Source organism: Diorhabda carinulata, chromosome X (assembly GCF_026250575.1).
Source record: "Diorhabda carinulata isolate Delta chromosome X, icDioCari1.1, whole genome shotgun sequence".
Classification (NCBI taxonomy): domain Eukaryota; kingdom Metazoa; phylum Arthropoda; class Insecta; order Coleoptera; family Chrysomelidae; genus Diorhabda; species Diorhabda carinulata.
Genome location: NC_079472.1, coordinates 35119249 through 35132345, shown reverse-complemented (window position 1 = coordinate 35132345; position 13097 = coordinate 35119249). Strand labels below are relative to the sequence as shown.

The 13097-nt window shown below is 30.4% G+C and overlaps 1 protein-coding gene across 1 annotated transcript in view; it reads right to left on the bottom strand.

Annotated features, from left to right (window-relative positions):
* Positions 1 to 13097, bottom strand: part of LOC130900552 (beta-alanyl-bioamine nonribosomal peptide synthetase ebony) — a 45208-nt gene that overhangs the window by 11188 nt on the left and 20923 nt on the right. Inside the window, exons 3-6 of the mRNA XM_057811250.1 lie at positions 12117 to 12401; positions 11152 to 11316; positions 7776 to 8002; positions 1277 to 1339 (exon numbers count right to left, since the gene is read on the bottom strand). Coding sequence (XP_057667233.1) covers positions 1277 to 1339; positions 7776 to 8002; positions 11152 to 11316; positions 12117 to 12401 — 740 coding nt within the window. The remainder of the gene's footprint in view (positions 1 to 1276; positions 1340 to 7775; positions 8003 to 11151; positions 11317 to 12116; positions 12402 to 13097) is intronic.

Here is a 13097-nt window from a genome sequence, read left to right as displayed (position 1 = left end):
AAATCGACTTGACATACTGGATGATTAGTTAGATATTGAACTCTAGCTCGTCGAGCTGAATCTATTGTAATACATCGAGAAAGTTAGCGTATGAGCTCAATACGAGTATTAGAAGCAATATAACTTCCTTATTTGCATGAACTAGTTGTGAAGAACTATTCGACTTCATCGACTAACTTCTGTTTGGAGCAGCTCGGTTCACTATTGTTTGAGCTGCGTTTTTTCAGGCGTGCACCAAACTATTGAAGATTTTTATTATTTTTATTATTTTCTCGTTTATCTGAAGCCTTTCAATAAAATTTACAAATGCCAAGAAACCTAAAATGTACATGTCCCAAAATAAACTATGTTTCATCCAATGTATAATAGGGTGCATTGAAGATATGGAAATACCAATAAATCTTATCAAATCAACAAAAATGGCAAAGAAAATATCAAAAGCGAGAGTTTTAACCCCAGAAGGCTTAAGAGAGGACATGGGTGAGACAGGAAGACCCTCGGGTTAATGAAAGAAGCCGAAAGAAGAGAATTAGAAGTAAGAAATTAGAATTAAATGATAAAAGCAAAAGAAAAATTAAATTGAATAAACATAACTATAGTTACAGTGTGAATAACTTCAATACCATAGTAAGAAAAAGAAATGTCGGATTAGAAGGAGTGAAGAACCGCATACAATCTGGAAAAAAAGAGACTGGAAAAATAAAAGAGACAAGAACTTAAAAACTAAAACTCAAATGAGATTCTAAAAAGTAACCATTAGACTTGTTGTTGTAGAATGTTAAAAATAAAGATGCCAAGAAGATGAGATAGAATATAGAAGGCTAGTAAATAACGAATTGAAAGAGATAATGGAACGAAAAAACATAACTAAGTCCATAAAATCCCAGAGTATGTACACGAAAAAATACGGCAACCAAATTCCGTAATAAAAAAAAATAGACAATTGGATTCCAATTGAGTGTAGACCAAAAGTACAATCTAGGATAAGATTGGATTACCAACTAACAGAAAACAAAAAAAAATTACTGTTCAAGAAGATCAACAATGTGTGAAAATGAGCAAAGATAAAGAGAGAAGTGGAAAGACATGAAAATTAATAGAAAATGACCAAAAGAAACCATGCGGAATGATTCACCGTAATAAAATAATCAAATTGTGTCGGGTTTATATGATAATAATTCAATATTAGCTGCTCATCCCTTTTTAGTTTTTAGTTTAGAATAATATCCTTATAGTGATTAATTATTTTAACAAATATCTGAAATAGTTTACTTACATTCATCTGCACGAACATCAGAATGGATCTCAACAAAGTTGGAACTAGTATCAATCTTTCAATCTATAAAAAATGATATAACCACAGTTAATGTTAATACTTAAGAGTGTACTTCACGTAATTAATGGAAACTACGTATAAATGTGGTGAAAACAAACACAGATGTCATGAATTCAGTGTTAAATTTTGAAAAAATTACTTGATTACATGATCACCATAATTAGATCAGATTATTAAAGCAATATCAAAGTTTTATCTTTGCCTTTATCCACAAAAATAATAATTATTTATGTATCAAGGCACTAAAGTCATTCTATTTAGTTGTCGAGGCGTTCAGCTAGACTAGTGACAAAAAAAACTCTAGTGCAGCGTTGCATATTCTATTTTTTTCGGAATCAACAATACATGCGAAAATATTTGGAATTGAAGCAAGCATAATACGTTATGAGTAGTTACACAACTGAATTATATGATTTATTTTCGAAAATCAGGATGCAATTATTTTTTCTGTCCATTTATTTATATTAATGATTTTTCTTTCCATTTATTTATATTAATGATAACTGCTGTTGAAGATGAAGCGACAGTGACTAGACACAAAAAGCGATTTTTTTGCTGATTTCTAACGATCAATCGTCATGAATGTTTTACTTATTATTATAATTTATCAATTTGTTCTAAAAAAACCTGCTTCTAAAGCCAAATAATATAGTTATTGTGAGCTCGACTACTTGTGTTAAGCCGGTACTACACATATCGTGAATAATTGTGAAAGAGATAACTTGAGATATGTCTTTCCCTAGCTCCTTATTTTAAGCAAATCTACGAAATGTAGTGAATTTGTGTCAAGTCCAAAAGTTGCTTGATATTCCGAAGTATTATATCAATTACAGAAGCTATAAGTGTCTATTGAAATTCATTATTCATAGAAAACAAAATGACTTTTTGAATCAAGACATACAGAGTGCTTAATGAGTATGTGAGGCGTTTAGAGACTAGTTTCTCATTCTTGAACTCGAAAATTCTCGAGTATAAGTCAAAATTAACACCATGTTAGTACTTTTGATTGGTTAGAATTATGCTGCATATTGGTTTGATTAAAGTTTTAATAGCTAACGAGCGATTTTTTTCGTGGTATCTTTTTGGCAACACTGTTTTTGACAATTACGCGTGAATAGTGTCTTGCGTCTTTGTCAAACTTGTTCAGTTTGGTCTATAATTTAATCATGAATCGACTTACAAACGAACAACGCTTGCAAATTATTGAATTTTACTATCAAAATTCATGTTAGGTTAAGAGAGTGCATCGGGCACATCCTCCAATTTATGGGTTGTTTCGTAGGCCCACTGAGGCAACTATTCGGAAGCTTGTGACTAAATTTCGAACCCAGTTTACACTATTGGACATTATACCACTAACACGCAAACGTACAGTGAGGACCAAAGAAAATATTACGGCTGTATCCGCCAGTGTTACTGATGACCGTGAAATGTCGATTCGCCACCGTTCGCAGCAATTGAGCCTCTATTACTCTACTACGTTGAAAATTTTGCGTAAGGATTTGGGTGTAAAACCTTATAAGATACGGCTGGTGTACACTATCTCCCATAACATCTAACATTTGGTGAATGGGCGCTGGCAAAATTGGAAGGAGATCCACTTTTTTATCGAAAAATTGTGCTCAGTGACGAAGCTCATTTCTGGTTGAATGGATACATCAACAAGCAAAATTGCCGCATCTAGAGTAAAGACCAGCCAGAAGCATTGTAAGAGCTACCAGTGCATCCCGAAAAAGTCCCTGTTTGGTGTGGATTATGGACCGGTGGTATCATCGGGCTGTAATTCTTTAAAAGCGACGATGGCCGGAACGTTACTGCGATTGGCGTGTGATGATTGACGATTTTTTTGGACATGCCTGACATGTGGTTTCGACAAGACGGTGCGATATGCCACACAGCACGCGGACATTTTCAAATCGTGATTCTGCAATTCTGCTTTCAGTTTCATCAGTTTCGGGTCATTTAGTCTCTTAGTTATTTTTACGTATCTATTTATTCATCATACCCCACATTTGACGACAATGTAATGTTCTTCTTATTCATTTGAACAGTGGGATGAATTTATACATACGGTGTTATCGTACGTAATTTATTTATACCATTCAGTTTACTTGTGTGTATTCACTATGACACTAATTTGTTCACGGACTCCTTCTAGCTACCGTTTTATATACAATCATTACATTCTAGAATCTTCGTTTACCGGATATCTCTAATTTACAGTAAACAAACAAAAGGGCTTTCTTAGAAATGTCTATATAAAAGCAAGTCAAAAAACCTAAATATAAATAGGTAAGAAACGTGTACAAAAGAACGAATGACTGGCGCCTCCACCAAACTATGAGTTGGTGTAGTGGTAGTAGCGAATAAATATCTCCAAAAGTTCAAAAAAATCCAATGAATATGTGTTCCTAAAGAGATAAAGTAGAAGTAAAAGGTCGACTACGTTCGATCATAGACAACGCACAATAAGAAGAAAAATGAGTTAAGTTAAATTGAACTGAATTGTAGACGGTGGTAATATGCTTGGTCCAAATCTATTGTTAAGGATCTGTTTCATTCTATAGAATGTCATTATTATCCGCTTTAGACTTATTTTGATTTCTATATCTGGAGGTTTGCATACTTATTTATAAAAATGACAATTTTTGTAATACAGTTGATTCAAATTATTTTAATGTCACTTCTTTATTTAATATTGATATATTTTACGATCTAAAATGATGTTTAGTAAAGTAATATCTAATAATCTCATTCTTCGTACAATAAAATGATTTATTAGAACGCCAACATAAATATATTTTTATTTGTTGAATTAAATTAGATTGTAGGAATTTATTGCAAAATCACTAGTTCTGTACTTAATCATGAAATTACTGATCATTTCATATATATATTACATAATTTATGTATTCTAGCATTTGACGGCAATAAAAGAATATGAGCGGAACGAGGTTAAGGTTTATCTCATTCTATCGTGAAAAAGAGGTCAACATTTTCTGATCAAAATCACATATAGTGGTTAACACAAATCACGAATAAACCCAATTTAGATGAAAATTTGTACCCGCATCTTCCTATTTAGAAAATAACAATATATCAAACCAGACTAACTGTTTTCTGTTTAAACACAACGATGAATTGTGAATTATATTTTTCCAAATTTCCACGTGAAGCTAGATTATATCTATAGTCTTTATTCATATGTATATAAGTATGAAATTACTGGAAAAATAATTGGTCATATTTATGTATATTACTATGTCATCATAAATAAAACTTGTAAATAAAAACCAGTCTCGCAATTCAGTTCGTATCTATAGTGTAAAAAGTTGTGCGATGCATGTAATAATAATAAGTCGGTTGTTTTATTTTCTGTCTTAAGTTATTACATAATTAGCCAATTATCTAACATCTTACAGTGACCACATTAATATTAAAAATCTTCTATGTTTAAATAGACTTAATGTATCTCACAAGTAATTAATATTATAGTAAATAAAATTGTTTAGTGAGATTGCAAAATTGCGCTGACTGAGCTGCTAGAGATTTTCTTACAAGTTTTATTTTTGATGGCATTGTGTTTTCATGCGTTGAAGTTAATTTATTTTATTTAAATACGAAAGATTTTCAATATTAATTTGGTCACTATAAGAGGCCCTTTAAGTAGGGACTGATTAAATCAACTGATTTGGTATTAAATGGATCTACGAACTTCTACTGTAGAAGAACTGAGTTGCGAGGCTTGGCTTTATTCACAAGTTTGTTTTAATGGCAATTCACTTCTTTTTGTACATAGACTTATTTTTTATCCTTTTCAGAACCCTCTATTTCTTAAATATAAACAACGAATTTTCTTAAAGCCCATTCTCTGTCTTATGAGCTTTTCTTATTTTTATAGAAATTCTTGATCTTTTTCTTTTCCAGTTCTTTTGTTTTTTCTCAGTTTTGATGCTACAATTTTTCACAAGTCTAGATGAATGCTTTTCAGTCTATTGTGTTCAAAAATTGAGGATTTCTGCGCTTTAATACTTTCAAAGTTGACATTAATTAGATGAAACCCGCTCAGACTTGTAACTCTCGAAGGTGCCACGTGAGCTTGACCGGCTGTGAATACTGCAGAACCGATATCCATCAGCGCTTTATTGAGATTTAGTTCCTGACTTTTGTATATAGTTATAAGCATAGCTATACATATAGGAAACTGTTCGGAATAAACCTAAGCTCTATTAATAATTTCAGAATTTCAAATTTAGTTTTGACGGGAACATAACGTATATTTTCCTATTTTCTGGATGTGCACTATGCCGATAGAACAATTAACATTTAAACATTCATTTTATATATCAAAAAGTATGAGATTGCAACGTTATTTATGTAGTAGATGTTTCTAAAAAACTGGACTGAAATTGCAAAATATTTTAGTTTTTCCGTGACAAAATCAAGAACTTTGACTAGTTATTATTCTTAGGCTACTGGTTCAAATTGAATGAAATTTGGAATATACCGTGTTTATATCATGCTTGCTTGGTCACTAGGAATACAGTTAAGAAGTATGTGCTATTGATAGTTTCTTATAGAATACTTCTTATAGCGCCCCTGCGTTAACAAGATTCAATTGAATTCATATCGGAAGACTGATAATTAAAAATACTATTTTCATACGCAATCATTTTAAAAACTTTTGTGTGGGTGAGAAATATTTATTGTTACACATTTTTATCAATAAATTAGGTTTTTTTTACTTCACTGATCCACTTTTTAGTAGTACCATTGTATAAAGAATAGGAATCCTTGATTCCTGACGCTTATGCCAAAATCTAACACTTTTTTTTATTTACATTCATTTATTTCAATTTATTCATATTGTGCTTCATAACTTCACATTGTATTGAAAATACAAAATTTTAACTCATCCTACTCTATTTATATTGAAATCCGTCTGTTTACAATTTAACTGAAAGTCCAAGAATTAGGTAATGCTATAAGATGTTTATTGCCCAACCGACCTCAGACCTGTTAGAACCTTCATTGTAAAACATTATCATCTAGGTATCTTTAGAATTATAAGCAACAAATAGATTTAGTAAGTTCCGAATATCGACGACGGCATTTCTTCAAGAAAGGACATATTGCACAATTGAAGAATTCTACAATGTCATTAATTGAATTATTAGTACGATATTGTATTATGATACATTTAGTATATTTCATCTCGTTACGTTTAAAATATTAGTATTTTTATATTATATTTATATATTAACTTTTTACTAGTTATTGTTTTCGATTTTATGAAATATATTAATACAGTACGAAAGCGAAACAAAATCAAAAATATTTTTTCCAGGAAGAAAATGGATAAATCACATAAATCAACTAAAAGTTAAAAAAAAACATACAAAATAGCCAGGTCTTATATTTTCGCCTCTTCAAAATATCATCAAAATATGAATGTTTCAAAAATACATTCATGACCGACGCTCTGAAATCGTAAATTCATATTATTTCAGTCACCAAAGGAAAGTATATATATTTTATATCCCTTTGTGCAAGGATCCTTCTTTCTATCACAAATTTAAGTGATTAACAGATTAATGAAAAATTATTTGATTCATTTGCTAGTGCTACATGAACTCATTACAAAAATCTTTTTTTTATACATTGAAATTGGTGACAAATAATTAGTACGGAGATTAAGTTTATTTTCGGTTCGAGATGAATACATGCTGTAACATTATTATTAAGATTACTATCGAATAGGTAAATTGTGTCACTTGCGTAATAAAAAGTGAAATCGACAGCAATGTATTGTCGGTTCGAATTTCGAAAATAAAGAAAACTTCACATTTAGTCGGGATCTTTCCAAAAAAAATTAGTTGTTGAAAATAGTGCTGATTATTTCAGATGGCACTAAGCTACGGGTCATTTTTATGAAGCACTAGCGTAAAAGTAACTAGATGGCGTGCAAAATTGCCTCAAATGGCTTTAACATTGTCACTGTTCTACTATCTTTAGATTTCTGTCGTTCAAACGTACCTGTTTTTGCGCTGCTAAATTGTTTTAATTTTAGGTTTTGTAGTTGCATTAGAATTTATAAAAGAGAACTATAAATATTACTCAAATTGTTTCGGTCTTTGTTATCATCAGCAGCTTAACCGTTTCTAGGTTTGTAAACCATTTCTAAAACTTTTCTTTTTCTTATCTTTGATTTCGTTCCTTAGGATCAAAAAAGCTATGAATAATAAAAAAGACTAAACAATTTGAATGAAATTTAAAATCATGACAATTTAGAAACAAAAACACATAAAAGTATCTAAGAAATAAAAAACTACAGATATTTATGTTTTTCAAATGGATACTTCGAAATTTTTATCTTTTTCAATATAATGAATTGAATTGAAACTACGAACGATGTATTTGAAGAAAAAGCAAAACTTACTTTATATTCCTGTAAAAGATTAATGAATATTTCTGGATCTTTTGTTATGGATTTTGAAACAACTAAAATTGTTCTCCCATTCAGCAAAGGTCCCCAAATTTCAGCTATGCTATCGACAAAAGTTAGAGCTGTTTTGAACACACATACTTTTTCTGTTGAACTATAAGGAAACCTTCTAAATTGCCATTGCAATCTGTTGAGAATGACTTTGTGAGGAAGTCGAACTCCTAAAATAATAATTATATTGAATCGAACACCAGCTGTTAAATTACTCAGGTTGAAAATTAAGTATATTGATGTGACATACGTTTATGTAACAGATTCCGTCTTAAAGTGAATTTTTAGAAATAAATTTTATGAAATATTGAAATTGATACATATTCTTACAAGTGTACAAAAGATCGTCAATTAGTATGCTGTAAAAATTGTTATGTGTACCTATAAGTATTCAATTTCTTGTATAAGTACAAATTTCATTTGTGCAGTTCATTTAAACGTGTGTTTGATTATAGTAGCTTATATTTTTCTCTAAAGTGATAATAGTCTGGGCGAGAAAAAATAAACCTGCCGAAATTAGTTCTCCGTCTCGGAAAAATATGGTTGATGGCTTAATCGATCCGGAATGGCATCCCGAAAAAGACGTCTTTCGTCTTTTTTCCGGGAGAAAAAAATTACAATTGTTATTAACAAAAAACTGGATGAAAAAAAGAGGGGTCCAGTTTTTTGAAAATTTCTCAAAAAGTATAAGTCGTAGGTCAAATATTCAAAAAGATTCTGAAAGAGCAGGAAATTTCAGCTCTATTTTCTACTATAAAATTCATTAAAAAATAGTAGAAAATTTTTTTTACCCTATTGTTGCAGATCGTTGTTTTTCTAATTTTTTCATCTACCGAAAAAAAAATAAAACAAGAAAAAAAATTGTTTATAACAATTTGTTTAATAAACAAATGAATAAATTACGAGTAAAAAAATTTTTTTTTTGCAATTATGTAGAGAAATGCAAATAATGATTTTTAAGAAAAAAAAATTTCTTAAATATTTATTTAAATAATAGTTATATTAAAAAAACGATTATAAACAATAAGATATTGTTATTAAGAAAAAAAATTTTTTTTTCTCAGGCTAATAATGTGGTAAAAAAAAATTTTTGAAAAATATTCAATTAGTCCATTTGTTTAAAAATTTTTTATAAACAAATGGCATAAACAAATTTTTAAAATTCCAATATGGTGCCAAGGATGAATATAAAATCATACCTGGCTTAAAGTTATTGAAAAAAAATAGTTTAAATAATATTATATCAATTTTTCTTTTTTTAACTTGATTAAAAATTAATAATTAATGAAATAAAAAAAATTTTTTTTATGCCATCTTGTTCAGGATATTAATAAAAAGGAATCTACGAGAGGAAAAAAATTCAGGATAATTATTTAAACTTTTACACCGCCTTTTATAACAGCGAAAATCAGCAAAATAACTGTTAATTAACAATAGCCTAACTTTTTGAAAAATGGTTATTAAACTTTCTAAAACACGGGGTCATAATCTTTGAAGTCTCTAGATAATACCTGAATTTTTTGAAATTTTTTTATAAACATTTAGTTGCATAAAAAAATTATTTAAAAGCGAGACTCCGAAATGGCAGCGTCGCGCGCATGCCAAAACTGCCGCGCGGGAGCCTATTTTCAATGTTAAATAAAAATTATAAATATTGGTCGTACGATTTCGGGAGTCGGAGACTTCCTAGCTGAAATTTCCTGCTCTTTCAGAATCTTTTTGAATATTTGACCTACGACTTATACTTTTTGAGAAATTTTCAAAAAACTGGACCCCTCTTTTTTTCATCCAGTTTTTTGTTAATAACAATTGTAATTTTTTTCTCCCGGAAAAAAGACGAAAGACGTCTTTTTCGGGATGCCATTCCGGATCGATTAAGCCATCAACCATATTTTTCCGAGACGGAGAACTAATTTCGGCAGGTTTATTTTTTCTCGACCAGACTATAATATAATATTATTGTCACGTTATTGGCAACAACGCCATTGATCAAGTTGTTAGTTTCTAAGTATTATTTAAAAAGACTGATTACAACAAACCGAGTCATGATTTCAGATCCACATTTATAAAATTCAGGTGCAGCCTTTGAAGGTTTAGGCATTGCTCTTACGGATACCTTTATTTAGAAATTTACCAAAAATATCGTATCAAAAAGATACCAAAGAACACTATCCTCTCTCATTGTTATGACATATGTTGCAATTATTACGGTTGAACTTACAGCTAGTGATCTGATAGAAACACGTTTTTTCAGATGTTCTAAGATATATACTGCAAACCTGAATGTCATCACAACCATTTTCCCAGAAAGGTTGATCTTCAAACGGAAAAATATCGAATGATCACCTAGAACTCCTAATTTGACTCCTATATTTTTTTATGGAGTTACCTCGAGGAGAGTAAATACAGCATGATTACAAGAGAAATTACAAGTCGAGGCAAAGAATCCCAAAGTAGAAATTTAGAATATTATTTAAGACTTCTGCCCTTTTTGTCTTGTAAAACAAAATGTATTTCACATAGATATCTGATGAGCCTTTCATCTTTAAAATAAAAAAATATTTTTTGTGACAACAAATTCTTTCAAAACTTTCGAAGACTTCGTATTAATTATTAATAACCACAAGAATAGAGCGTAGATTATAACATGACTTTTCATTTTGATGTATAAAAAGTAACTAAATGTGATAAAACTCCATCTAAAATGAGTAAGGTGGTATATGTTTTCCATTTTTGATGAAGTTTTTAAGCTACAATACCCTGTTTATACCTTTTTTTGAAATACCCTGTTTATATATAAAGGATTTCTACTATTCACCTCTGAAATAATTTCGAAATTGAATATTTAGAAATTACAAATGAAAAAACAACTACTTTCCTGACTAATGTCTCGACGAATATTGAATTACCACTCCTCTGGAAAGTGTCATGTCGATCGACCTTTTGTCGATATTAACATCCCCAAAGGCTGGCAATTGCAAGGAGAGATTGTAACTACTGACTAGTTTCGACGTCATTACGTCTCATCAGAGCAGGTTAACACCCTCGTTCAGGCTTGAGACCCGAACTGAAGACAACGTCAAAGAGCGTCGCTATTTAGTACATTTAGTTAAACATTCCTCAGCGAACGTTAATTTCATTGTTGTAAAAAATTATTGACAATAATAATTAACTTTTTAACTTGATTAGGACATATCATGCAGCAGGTTCTCAGTATCACGTAATACTGGGTGATTAAAAAGCAAATCAAATTAATTTCATTTGATTTAATTTGATTAAATATTTTACTTTAAAATTTGTCTTTAGTAAGACTACTTACCTTTAGGAACACCGGTACTTCCTGATGTGTATAAAACCACGGCTAAATTATCTCGAACGTGATTTATTTTTTCGGTGTTTGCTAGAGATTCTTCAGGCTGATGAGTGCTTTTATTTGCCAGTTCTTCCAATGATATTTTCAGTGTGTCGAAATAAAATTTAGAATCTAAAATTTGACTTTACGTAAGTGCATTTTGGATCACAGTCTCTTTATAGATCGTTATAATTTCCGACGTTTTATTTTCACAATGAAAGATGAGAAATACATCAAGTTCAACAAATATTAATATCCATCAAAATGTTATTGATTTTATTTACATTAAATCATGGGAATAATCTACTTTGATATATATCATGTTGAAGCCTATTTACGATAGTTTAGATCAAGAAATTTCCTTCCAGAGTACTGAATAGCATGAAAGAGTTCAAGAAGAATGTACTAGAGAAAACGTGTTTATGTACCAAAACAAGAAGTGGCCAGTCATTATCTTGATTTTATAGATTAGAATGTGTGTATATGTGTTCTTTGCCACTGCTAATTTAATTTGATAAATCACGTTTCCAGCTATGGTTCTGGTCTTAATTCAGTTTTTAATAGATATTTTGAGAAGGCCTGCTATAATGGTACACATTTTCCAGGCGACCTTAGTTGTTTAGCACCCAGATATTTGTTTTGGACAGGCTTATCTCTTCTAGGGAATATATATATATATATATATATATATATATATATATATATATATATATATATATATATATATATATAGTCCTTAATCAACTTCAAAGCAGCTCCAGTTAAGGCTAACCCGGCTGAAAAATTTTTTGGGAGCCACAGAATAAAGTCAAAGGGATACATTGTGATACCTTTTAAAATTGAAAGAGTCGATTATTCTACTATGCTCAAACAGTTCTGTTAACTTCAGTTATATTATAACATTACATTATTTGATTAAACTAATTTCTTACCAGTTTCGTAAATTATTATTACGGGATTTGCTTCCCTAATTATATGTTCGATTCTTGCACCGGGAAATGATGGATCCAGGGGCATATAAGCAGCTCCAGCTTTCCAAATTGCCAATAATAATATCACCAAATGGTCACTGGGATGCATGTTAACTGCTATTATGTAATCTCCATCTTTATTCCTTGGTAAATTATTATTGGATATTATTTCTACAATGGTTTTTGCTAGTTTGTTGGCGATGCTATTAACTTCGGAAAACGTATGTTTTCTTACTTGTCCGTTGACTGAAAATATAGATTGTATCGTAAAATGGAAAATCTAGTCAATAAAATGTCGATTTGAATTTTGGTTCAACCATGTCACATGCCATACGAACTTCAATATTTAATATAGCTTTTGCAACCTTTTCTTCAATTGGTATCCTCCACGGAAATTTCCATGGCTCTTTTAGATACGGAAATTGCCACCCTTCACGGAATAATCCGTGGCCATCATTTTAACCTCATAGACCCGGAAATGTTTATAGAAACGGATCAGAATGAATTTTTTCCGGGTCTCTAAATCTTACAATATGATTCAAAATCACCACCCTCCACGGAAAAAACCGTGGTCTAATTTTAATCTTAGGAACACAGATATTTTAAAACTAAACTAACCTAACCACGGACCTACTAAGGTTATTCTTATAATCAAATTATTCATTAATAAATTTTTTGTATAATTCTTTCTGAATGAATGAAAAAAATATATTAGGATTAGAAATGGCATATATGTCAGATGTCATCTGTAGGTGGTATTTATCCGTGGATGATATTTGTATGAAAATGTCCGTGTCTCTATGGTTGAAATTCGAGTCCCGGATTTTTCCGTGGAGGGTGCCAATAGACACTTGGTTTTTTAATTTTGTGATTTATGATTAATTTCTGTTTTCTGACCGTTTTGTTATATTTGTGGAGAATTATAAGATAAAATCGAAAGTT